This window comes from Ailuropoda melanoleuca, chromosome 3 (genome assembly GCF_002007445.2).
Source record: "Ailuropoda melanoleuca isolate Jingjing chromosome 3, ASM200744v2, whole genome shotgun sequence".
Lineage (NCBI taxonomy): Eukaryota > Metazoa > Chordata > Mammalia > Carnivora > Ursidae > Ailuropoda > Ailuropoda melanoleuca.
This window is the reverse complement of record NC_048220.1, coordinates 35,282,507-35,294,596: the sequence shown is the minus strand read 5'-3', so window position 1 is coordinate 35,294,596 and position 12,090 is coordinate 35,282,507. Positions and strand designations below refer to the sequence as shown.

Sequence of the window (12,090 nt, the reverse complement as noted above, 5' to 3'; positions counted from 1 at the left end):
TTATAAAGGGATGCTTCTATGAACTGCTTGGTCTGGGGTGATCACAGGCATTTCTCCCCAGGCTTCCAGGATGGTTATAAAACCCTAGTGAGGACAGAGAAGCGCCGCGGGACAGAGAAGCGCCGCGGTAAAGTGGGACCCCCCCCCCAATAGCAGGCACTCAGCAAATGTTAGTGCGCCCCCTGTACCTACCTGGAATCGTCTCCGGATCACAGTCTTGGCTGATGCAGCCCTGACGGGAAAGCTGATTTCCTCTTTTTCAGGGCGAGGAGGGGGAGAGGAGAGTGGGTGGCAATGGGAGAAAAAAGATCCCCTGCGAGTGAGTCGGAGGTAGCTAGCATGGGCTGCAGCTGCCCCAGGCAGGTTTCCCAGGAGTGTAGTGGAGAAAGGGTACAACTTGAGAAGCCTTTCTCCCCAGCTGCGCTCAGCACCTGGACACTAGTGACTTCAGCTCAAGGCAACACACTTTGCAGTTTACACCTGCCAGAACAGAGAGTGCCATCCTCTCAGACCTCTGAGACTCAATCCGGTCCTTCCTCTGCCTCATGACTGCCTAGTGCCATGTTGTTGTTGCCGTTGTTGTGAAAACACACACTGCAGGTGATGGTATAAGACATAAATCTATTTCGCAAACGTCCTTGAATTGGCAAAATTTGATAACTAACTGGTGAAGGGGGCTGGGTGATGGGCACATTCCCACAGTACGCGTTCACCTGTTATTCTCCACACTTTTAGACATTCAAAACTAGAGTCCTCGATGGCTCCCCTGTGCTGTGTTGCTTGTACCTTGGCAGAAGAGTGACCTGGTGTTATATTCTTAGCATTTGCAGGGAGACCTATTGTTGAACCTGGTCAGTGAACAACTAGCACATACGAACACTGCAAAAGGGTTTGGCTAATCACAATGAGTTATAATGTAAAAAACAAATCTTTAAGCTTCATTTGAGCATATTTTAAATGCTTATTGTTTTTATTTGGGCTTTCTTGAGTTATTTTATTGATAGTCTATGAGATAGCTGATTTTTTTTTTTGGTCTCAGTGAATTTGAAGAAATATGTATGTATAGTCGACTTTTTATAGCGTTCATAGGGAGCAAGACAGACAGTTTTGTGGTTGTGCGCTGGACCATTTGAAAGCACAGCTGCTGGTTTTGAGTTAGACACATCTTGCCTTACTAGAGCAGGTGATCAGAGGCTGAAAACCACATCTTATGTTGTGGGAGAACAGAGCTAATTCCCGGGGGCGGGGCTCCTTCCTGTGGGCATAAGCAGTTCGGGTTATAGTTTTTGTTTGTCTACCAGGCCACTTTATTAGATTAAATTTAATTACCCCTCCCAAGGTATTGGAGGGTAAATGGAGGATGAGACTTCTTTCTCTCCTTAATTGACATCTGGAAAGGGTGCCCTGGGCATTAGGGTGGAGGGGCATTAGTAGGAGGAAAAGAGTGTGAGTATGTGCATGTGTGTGCACTAAGCTGACCAAGTATGAAGGCAAAGGTTTCATTAAGATGTCTTTAGTTGAAATGAAAAATGTCAGCTAGACTGAGAAAATAATGAATGAGGTAGTTTTACTAAGATGTGAAATAGACATATCTCCAGGGTCATGCTATTTGTTAAGAATAAGGTAGAACAGCAGTTATCAGATAGCTGAGTTGTAGGAAAGAACTTACCTTCTTTAACAAGAGCTACTATATGGAGGCGCCTGGATGGCTCAGTCCGTTAAGCGTCAGACTCTTGGTTTCTGCTCAGGTCGTGATCTCAGGATCAGGAGCTCAGGGTCATGATCTCAGGGTTGTGAGATCGAGCCTCACATCGGGCTTAGGGAGGAGTCTGGTTGAGATTCTCTTTCCCCCTCCCTGCCCTTCCTGCTGGTGCTCTCTCTCTCTCTCTCAAATCAATCAATCTTTAAAAAAATATTAAGCTACTATATGTATAGAAGCCTGCCACTGTGATGATCTCTTGCACTTTTCTCAACTACCCACTTTACACATGGGCAAACTGATGATTAGGGAGATTAAGGAAATTGACAAAGCTAGTTAATTACGCACCTGGAATGCAAATCTGGAGGACTCCAGAGCCCATTCTCTTACCCACTGTGCAGCAGTGATGTCGGTGCCGTAGAGAGGTACGTGCAAAGCTGAAGTACACGTGACAGTGGAGTCTGTGCCAGGTGATGTCTGTGCAAGGGTGCCTGTCCATGCAACAGTGATGTCTGAAACTCCCTGAAATGAGAGAGCTGGTTAATCCACGTTAGCCGAGTTTGGTGCGAGGAGAGCTGCAGAGTCTGGATTCCGGCTCTGACTTTCCCTGTCCCTGGGGATTGCAGCTACTATTTCTGTTTCTTAGGTAGGGGGATAGTTAGACTTGAAGTACTTGTACTGCCTCAGAGGCTAGGAGAATGCCTTGCAAAACTAACTTGCAAAATGTAGTTTTGGGCAAATAGACACTGACTGCCATTGCCCTAGTCAAAGTGAGGGAATCTTTGAGGAAGTGTGGAGGGGATCTTGGGGTCAGGGACAGGGAGGAGTTTCTCGAGTTGGCTGGGTGAGCAGCTGCCTGGGGTTGGAGAGCTGTGAGTAGCCTGACTTTCTGCATTTTGGGGAAACCGGCCAATAGACTGGCCTGTAGAGGAGTTTCCTGCAGAGCGATGGGGCTCCTGGGCTAATTAGGCTGAGGGCCAGCAGCCCGACAGAGCTTCGGAAGCAGGGGCAACGCTGTTGGCTCCAGGTGATGGAAACATCTAGTGTTTGTTCTGAGGAAGACACAGAACTTTAGTCCTTTGAATTCAAGCAGCTCTGTCAAGTGTGTGTGTGTTGGGGGGGGGGGCATTCCAAGGCCTTGCCATCCCAGTTTTCTCTTCAGATTCCCTTCAGCTTCTGGAACCATAGGGCTCCAGGGAACACCTGGAAAAGTTGTGATCCATATTCAGACTCCTTCACTGGTGGAATCTGGACTTTCCTGTTTGAAGTGATTGAAAGGCACGGGGATAGATGTGTTCAGAGAGGGGCCATGGGCCTTCTTACTGCTTCAGAGGCTCAAGAGGGTCAGGGGTTTGAAGATGACAGGCATATCCTCCCAGGGATGGCAGGGGCGGGGCCAGAAGCAGGAACATTTGAAAGCGAATGGTTGCTGGCACAGCTTTTTTCCAGGCTTGCTGGGCTTCTCTTGTAGGATTTCACACATTCATTCATTGTTTTTTTTATTTATATTCATTCATTTGTGAGTTATTTATTGACTTCCCATGATGAGAAAGACCTGAACTAACATTCTGTGGGGCTGGAGCGGGTGCCAAAGGAAATCAAACAGAGACCTTGTTTGGAAGGAGTTTATAAAGGGAAGTAAGATGGAAATGTCAGTACCTAAAATACAAGGTAAAAAATGCTAAATGCAAAAAACTGGGCATTGCTATGGGGTTCTGGAAGAGGAAGACATTACCTGCAACTGTGAGTGTTAGGTAAAGAATCATGGAGGAAAGGGTTGAATTTGGACTTGTGGGGATTGGAGAGAGAGTGCAAAAGGGTGCTCCTGCTGAAGGAAGGCTCCTGCACAAATGCGGGAGGTGGGAAAGTGCTTGGGGAATAGCACACTGCTTAGTTTGGCTGGAGCACGAGGTTATTGGGTGCAAATAGAAGAGTTTCCTCTCACAGCCAGGTGCACACCTTCAAGAATAAGGCATATGGAAGACAGCATCAGGCCTAAATCTTCCCTCACTTAGTACTACTGAAAAAAAGAGTTAGGGATCCAAGCCACCTTTGGTTCTGGAGTCTTTGGGACCCTGCTGAGGAGAGAAGTCCGTCAAAAGAGCAACTTGAAGACTGTCTTCCTAGACGGTTCCCCCCGCCCCCGCCCAAAAAAAAAAAAAAAAAAAAAAGGATTCTGACAACCATTCTGAAAAGGGCTGGCGAATCAACTGCCAGCACAGACACTCCTGGCAAACCGAAGCTGCTGACTCTTTCCGGACGTTGAAAGGCCTGGGTTCTAAGTGGACTCCTTTCACAAACACCAGAAACACGTTACAGTAAGTGAACTGTATCTTAGAGGAAGGATGGAAGCAAAAGCATTCCATTCTTTGGATGTAACACTGCCTTTCTTCTGGCATGAGGAAAACCTTGGGTGTGTAGCAGCTTAGAGTAAGGATGGGGAGAACATTAGGGTCTCCAGGATGGCTATCGCTAAAACCTTCTCACAGGCTCTAGATGCTAATTTCCAGAAACTAAGTATGCACAGCAGGGCAGGTGTTGAGCAACGTAATGGGCAACATTTTTCAGAAAAAATTCATCCATGTTGTTGCATGTGACAGTATTTCTTCCCTTTGTTTTCAAAAATTGAAAAAATGTTGCAGGATATTTCATGCAGTAAAGAAAAATACATACAACGTAAAGTTGGCTGTTACAACCATTTTTAAGCGTACAGTTCAGTGGTGACAAATACATTCACATTGTTGTGCAACCCTAGAACTTTTTCTCTTTCCAAACTGAAACTCCATACTCATGAAACAATAAGTCCCTGTTCCTCCCTCTCCCAGCCTCTGGAAACCAGCATTCTACCTTCTGTCTTTATGAATCTTACTACTCTAGGTACTTCATATAAGTGGAATAGCACAGTATTTGCTCTGTCATGACTGGCTTGTTTCACTTATAATACTGTTTCCAGTGATTATCCATTTTGTAGCTGCTGTCAGACTTTCCGTCCTCAAGAATATCTCTTGATACGTTTATACCACATTTTCCTTCTCATTTCACTCATTGATGGTCCCTTGGGTTGCTTCTACCTTTCGGCTACTGTGAATGATGCTCCTGTGAACATGGGTAAGCAAGTATCTGAGTCCTTTCTTTCCATTCTTTTCTTTCTTTCTTTTTTTTTTTTAAAGATTTTATTTATTTATTTGACAGAGAGAGAGACAGCCAGGGAGAGAGGGAACACAAGCAGGGGCAGTGGAAGAGGAAGAAGCAGGCTCCCAGCAGAGCAGGGAGCCTGATGCGAGGCTCGATCGCAGGACTCTGGGATGACGCCCCGAGCCAAAGGCAGACGCTTAATGACTGAGCCACCCAGGCGCCCCCTTCTTTCCATTCTTTTATGTGTATACCTAGAAGTGGAATTGCTGGATCATATGATAATTCTATTCTTAACTTTTTGAGGAATCGCTAAAGTGTTTTCTACACTGGCTATACCATTTTATAGTCCACCAACAGAGCACAACATCTTTGCCGAGACTTGTTACCTTCTGCTTCTTTGACAGTAGCTGTCTGAATGGGTGTGAGGTGGTATCTTATTTTGATTTTTATCTGCTTTTTGAAAACATTTTTTTCATATAAAATTTCTGTAAGGAAAAAGGTCATGACACTGGCTGAATGTTTTTTTACAGCATGACTCAAAAAAATGTATACTCCAAAGGATATTTTCATTAAGAATTAATACTGGAGATTTTACACAAAGAAATAGCCCCTACGTAGATCCCACAATTCCATAAAGATGGGAAAAAAAATTTTTTTTAACCCAAAATGAGCATGCTTGATGTACTATATGTGGCAGATTGATATTTACCTTCCAGTAGTCAATCTACATTCCTGTCGTTAAAATTGAGCTTTAAATGAGCATTTGGCCACTCAGCTAAAAGCTGCTTCTTGTTAGTTGGGAGATGGAAAGAAATGGAAAAGCATCAGACTTTCACCACCCTCGTGTCACCCAGCATTAGATCACTCACTTACCTCTTGACTTATTTGTAAGAAAGTAAATAATACAATAAATATTTACCAAGTCTTTGAAATCTTAGAGTATCTTTGAATACATTCTTTAGTTCATTCCATTACAAAATTTAAGCTCTTTATTATATAAATGACTTCATTAAGTTCTTACTGCCTAGCTTTCATGATCATCACATTAGCCTTGGGTGCTTCTAGAATTCAATTTCCCATACCCCCTTTCTTGGAAAATCTTTTTAGGATGGAACAGACCCAAGAATCTGTACTTTTGTTAAACACTCCAGTAACATATTTACTTGTTCACCTCTGACTATAACACTTTGAATTTAGTTTGTCTTTCTTTTTTTTAAATCTTTTTTTTTTAAAAAAGATTTTATTTATTTATTTGAGAGAGAGACAGAGAGAGCGAGAGAGAGAACACAAGCTGGGTGAGGGGCAGAGGGAGAAGCAGACTCCTTGCTAAGCAGGGAGCCCGATGTGGGGCTCAATCCTGGGACTCCAGGATCATGACCTGAGCCAAAGGTAGACACTTAACCAACTGAGCCACCCAGGTGCCCCTGAATATATCGCTTTGAGTATACTTGCCCAAAGTATGCATATCTCGTAACTCACTACCCAGTTAAAGAAAGGGTATTTTAGGGGCACCTGGGTGGCTCAGTTGTTAAGTGTCTGCCTTTGGCTCAGGGCATGATCCCAGAGTCCTGGGATCAAGCCCCACATCAGGCTCCTCCACTGGGAGCCTGCTTCTTCCTCTCCCACTCCCCCTGCTTGTGTTCCCTCTCTCGCTGGCTGTCTCTTGCTCTGTCAAATAAATAAATAAATAAATAAATAAATAAATAAATAAATAAATAAATAAAATCTTTAAAAAAAAAGAAGAAAGGGTATTTTAATAAAGATGACAATTTAACATTTTAATGAATGAAATATTTATTATTTTAAATCACATTACTTTTCATGTTATCAAACATGCAATCGAGACATTAGTGTTTCAAATTATCATTGAATAATTGAACATAAAGAATTAAAAGTCCTGAAATCATAGAATCTCAGAGTTGGAAAAAAATTTTAAATGCTCCATATTTTATCTTCTGTTCATAGGATGCACCTGGTCATCTATAAATTTCAGGCTTTGATTGAGAATATTCTAATCATCTGTGGATTGTACCACAAAATGTGATGACACATTCATTGAAGGGCAGTTTAATCAATATTCAACAAGTACCAAAACGTGAAAAATATACGTTATTCCTGTAGAGAAAGCAGGAGAAAGAGAGAGAAAAAAAGGAAATTAAAGAGCTGTTGGGAAGAAATAAAGTGTTCTATACTAAAAAAAAAAATGTTAAGAAAGATGTTAATGGAAAAATTGGTGAAATCAAATGAATTCTATAGGTTAGTTAATAGTGATATACCAATGTTAATTTCTTAGATTTGAGACATGTGCCAGGGTTCTATAAGGTGGTAACCTTAGCAGAAGCTGGATAAAAGACATGGAAAATCGGTACTATGTCTTAATTTTTCTGAAAGTCAAAATTTATTCTAAAATAAAACTTTTACTTAAAAAAGCGATCTTTTAAACTCCCTGCATCATCTCACTGTAGACAAATTCACTGCTATAAATTTGACCACTGGCGCAACAAATTGGATCCATTTCTATGGTGCAGAAATATACATAATCAGCATGGAGAATGTAGTTTGGATGTGAAACATGACGATATCAAAGTGCTTCTCAACAGGGAGGATATGAACGTGGCACATGGTGGGGAGCTGTCCTCCACTTTGGAAGCATTTGGGCTCAGCTTGCTCTTAGGGTGTGGCTCATGTCCTCATCCCCTACTTGTCCCCTATTGGGGTACTTGACTCTTCCTACGTGCTCAGTTCTGACTCAGTCTTGGGACGCACCCCAATCTGAGAGAAGAGATACTGGAGATGGTCTTAATGGTTCTCTGGAAACAGACGCCAATTGGGGGGATTGAATGTGCAAAGATTTGTGAAAGGAAACACCCGTGAGAGAAAATGAGGAGGGAGGTGGGAAGGCTGGCCAGAGTGCTAGATGGCAAACTCCTCAGAGTGAAGCGGACAGGAGGAGAGATTTGGTGGGAGTGTTCGAGAATGCCCTGCTGTCCATGGAGGCTATCTGGAGACTGTCACGGAGGCTATGAGACAAGGACCACTAGAGGAATTCCTTTCTAGCACGAATGGGCCCATTACGATGGATTTCAAATTGCAAACATCAGTTCAGGTTCATGCATGAGTATGCCCTCTGTAAGGAGAGGTCTGCAGGGGTCAGGATCATGGCCACCACAGAGATCTATTGTTCTGCACCAGGGCTCAGGCACTACATCACACTGGTTGCTAGTGTGCCCTTAGTAATTCACAATACAGTTCAATGAATTGATTTCTGCCTTTGCTCAGTACCAAGCAAAATTACAGTGAGAGCTCAAATACAAAATGACTTTCAGAAACAGGGACTTTGGGAAAAGGTACAAGTGTGGCCCCTAATTTTTTACAGACATCTTACAGTTATCATCTATAGATGTTGTGCCCAGGTTATCAGCAACATGGATTTTGCCATCACTTTGTGATGGTCTCTTCATACTTTTGAAGAGCAAAGTTGACTATTGTGTGCTTACCCCTTTTCCCTGCAGAAAACACATGTGTTGCCATATGTTACACCATCACTTGCACAGATTGGATCCCATTCTCTGGTGCAATCACCTCGCCCAGGTGAAAATCGTGCACAGTTCGGCATCTCAACAGAGATACAACAAAATTCATCAGGAAATGAAACTCTAGAATTTTCTCTAATCTTCATATGAAATGCTATGCGTCAAAACTGGAAAAACATAGTCTATATGTAGTTTTAAATGGTAACATCTATAACACTCACATCTAGAAAACAGAACACATATGCCCCTTAGAAAATAAGATGTTATTAAAATGTCTTTACAAACCTGCTATTACTTTCTCAGAAGGTCACAGAACTGGCTAACTATGTTCTTCTAATTTAGTGACCACCATCCTCACTTACCTTCACATCTTTCTCTTCCAAACTCTGGAAGCTGAAGTTTTTCTATTTATCATTCCCTTACCTCTCTCGATAATTTCACTATGTATGTGTGTGTGTCTGTGTAAAACATATAGATAAAAATGCAATTTGTTTAGTGTTGACAGTGTTGGTAATTTCCATAAATAAACAATATGTGTGCATGCTTTTATCATCTGCTTCTGAAATTTCTCTGTGACTGTTTATTCAGATACTTAAATATGTACTTTAATTTTCACCTCTCTGTGTACATATGGCAATTATCATATTTGATCCACCCTTAAATTGTATATTTTGGTTGGTTCATTTTTCCTTTTGTTTTGCTAAAATGAACACTTCTACTGTAAACACCATTTGACCTCTCTCAGATGCTCGAATGACATATTCATGCCCTTTAACTGCATTTTTGTGTAATGGGATATGTACATTTTTATATTATCTAGATAATAGCAAACGGTTTTATGTGGCTGCTATGTTTCTATTTCTTGACTTTAGTGTAAAAATAACACTGTTTTGTTTTAATTTTTGAAAGATCTCTCTGTTGCACATTTGTTTGATGGATTTTGCTGCTTAAATTTACAATAAAATAAACCAAGTATTTTATTTTTTACAACTTCACCATTATTGACTTACCACAGGTCCGACTTCAGTCAGAGGTGCGAAAGATGTTTCTGCAACCAACAAACAGATGAAATCATTAAAAGTGCAGAAGAAGAGGAAGAGGAGGAGAAGAAGGAGGAGAGAAAAGAAGGAAGAAGGAGAAGAAGGAGAAGGAGGGGGGATGAGGGAGAAGAAGAGAGACAAAGAGGAGCGGGTTGGAGAGGAGTAGGAAGAATGGTCTTTCTGGTAAACAGAACCCATCTCTTAATAGCAGAACCCTATGGGAATTGTTCCTCAACACGCTGCAAGTAATGAGGTGAGCCTTTGTGTCATTAGCAAAATGAAGAATTCACTGAGTGCTATCAAATTTGTAAATATTTTGAATAATTAGGATTTTCAAAATCCCAATTACTCTCACTCTGTGAAAAATAATTTGATGTATAATTTTTAATAATCCCTAACATCCTACTTTGGACATAGCATTTTTTCCTCCTTTTTTTGTAGCTGAGACATCCAAAACTGAGAAGACCATGCTGTACAGCATGTCACTTACATAGGAAGAAATCAGTTAGAACTTAAAGAATCAGTACCCTGGTCTAAATGTGTGCATCTACCCAATACAACACAGATGCCTTATTCTGAAATTCATGGTCGGCCTTCCGCTGTAAGAAAGATAACCTTCGCCAGAGAGGTTAATGTGTCTCTCCTTAAACAAAGGCTTGTCTTCGGGACCTCAGTGGGTGATCAAGAAGCTAGAGTATTAACCAACAGCAGAACCAGAAGAGATTGTTCCTCCCCACGGTTTGTATTTAACAACAATGGACTTGACCTCCAAAAAGGAAAAAAAAAAGGATTTATGTCATGTTCTTAGTCACAGATGGACAAAGAGCCAAGTTCTGCTGCCCATTCTAACCCACTATTCTGTTTCCACTCGTCGAAAAAAGGAAGTGAGAAAAAGCAACCCACTGATGCAATTTTAAAAAGACAACTGTGGGGCGCCTGGGTGGCTCAGTCAGTTAAGCAACTGACTCTTAATTTTGGCTCAGGCCATGATCTTAGGGTCCTGGGATTGAGCCCCGTGTCGGCCTCCCCGTTCAGCTGGGAGTCTGCTTAAGATTCTCTCTCCTTTCCCCTCTTCCCCTCCCCCCCGGCTCAGGCATACTCTGTCTCTCTCTCAAAATAAATAAATAAATCTTAAAAAAGGAAAGCTGAGGAGTGCCTGGGTGGCTCAGTCATTAAGCATCTGCCTTCGGCTCAGGGCATGATCCCTGCGTTCTGGGATCGAGCCCCACATCAGGCTTCTCTGCTGGGAGCCTGCTTCTTCCTCTCCCACTCCCCCTGCTTGTGTTCCCTCTCTCGCTGGCTGTCTCTATCTCTGTCTAATAAATAAATAAAATCTTAAAAAAAAAAAGGCTGAAAAGACACTTGTACTATGCCTCTTATCACTTTATCAGTTTAGAGGCTGCAAAGGAGCTCCTCCCTCCTGGATTACCCCAGTGGCTTCCTGCATGTTCTAAGATATATTTCTCTTTGGACTGGAAATATTTCACCTTGAACTGGAAAACTTACCAGAATAAAGAGGAAACACCAAGAAAATGATGAAAATAGCTTTGATCCGTGATGAGAGGACAGACATTTTTTCAAGTCTGTGGAAAGAAATTTCGGCATGTTTCTAACCCATGGCGCATGGACAAATTTCCTATTTCCTGACGAGGGTTTTAGACTGGCAAAGTCCAAGCCCCTAGAGTCCGGATTAATTAATTAATTAATTCCTAGATGGCTAATTAAGGTAGACTATGTATTCTCATTTTTCTTCCCCTGGCTGTCACATTCAACAGGACACAGATGTGAACAAAAGGCGTCCCAGAGATGTGAGAGCAATCCCAGGTTTAAGTCCTCTCAGCACACTGCAGGAGCGGCGCGTGCGGCCAGGCTTGCCACAGCCCCAAGGAGCCTGGCTGCCTTGAAGCAAAGAGGCGCCTTGGAGTCCCGGTTTTTCCACAGAGCATAGAAACGGTTATTTCCGGAAGGAGTGACCCGGGGCAGGCCTAAGAGCGATGCTCCGCGCCAGGGCTACCTTTGGGTGTCGTCCTCACTGAGTTGAGACAGAGAAAGCGGCGGAGAGAGCAGAGAGCGCGGCGTTCGGCTCTGGCCTGACTGCGTTTGCGCGGCTCCTTGGTCTTTCTCAGCCACGCCCACCGGGAAGGGCCGCCTCCTTTACTGGCCTCGCGGTGAGGAGCTGGTTGGTGCCAAACACATGATCCGTAGCTGATAAGACGCGGGGGTATCGTGTGCCCTGTGTGGTAAAGACGTCCCGATTGTTCTCTCAGCAGGAGGCTTGGGACGATTTGATCTGATGAGTACAGAATCCCGTCTGATGAGATGGGAAAGGGTAATCCGAGTAACTACAGATCCTAAGATAGGGAAAATATATGTAACCTTTCCAAGCTATTGAGTTGGAGAGGACGAGAGAATCAAAGCCAGCCAGGAAGATCATTTTGTGAAGTGTACTTAGATACAGGCCTAGACCCTTAGCATTTTGCCACACTAGAGCACAGAGACTCAGTCGGAGATTTGTTTTAGATTGAAACTCTCCTTAAAGTTCAAATTTCAACTTTTTATTTTGAGATAATTATAGGTTCGATACAGTTATAAGAAATGACACAGAGTTCTCCTGCGTCCTCGAGCCAGTTTCTCCCACTGGGAGCATCTTGTAAAACTATGGTGCAAATTCCCAGCCAGGAAT

The 12,090-nt window shown here is 42.8% G+C and overlaps 1 protein-coding gene across 1 annotated transcript; it reads right to left on the bottom strand.

Annotated features, from left to right (window-relative positions):
- Positions 1–6,646: 6,646 nt before the first annotated feature.
- Positions 6,647–11,522, bottom strand: LOC100476264 (caltrin-like protein 1). Its single transcript, XM_002928794.4, has 5 exons — positions 11,422–11,522; positions 10,914–10,990; positions 9,378–9,415; positions 8,332–8,450; positions 6,647–6,949 (listed from the first exon to the last, which is right to left on the bottom strand). The coding sequence occupies exons 2-5, from the start codon at positions 10,978–10,980 to the stop codon at positions 6,913–6,915; spliced, it is 261 nt and encodes an 86-aa protein (XP_002928840.2). The 5' UTR covers positions 10,981–10,990; positions 11,422–11,522; the 3' UTR covers positions 6,647–6,912.
- Between the last annotated feature and the right edge of the window lie 568 nt (positions 11,523–12,090).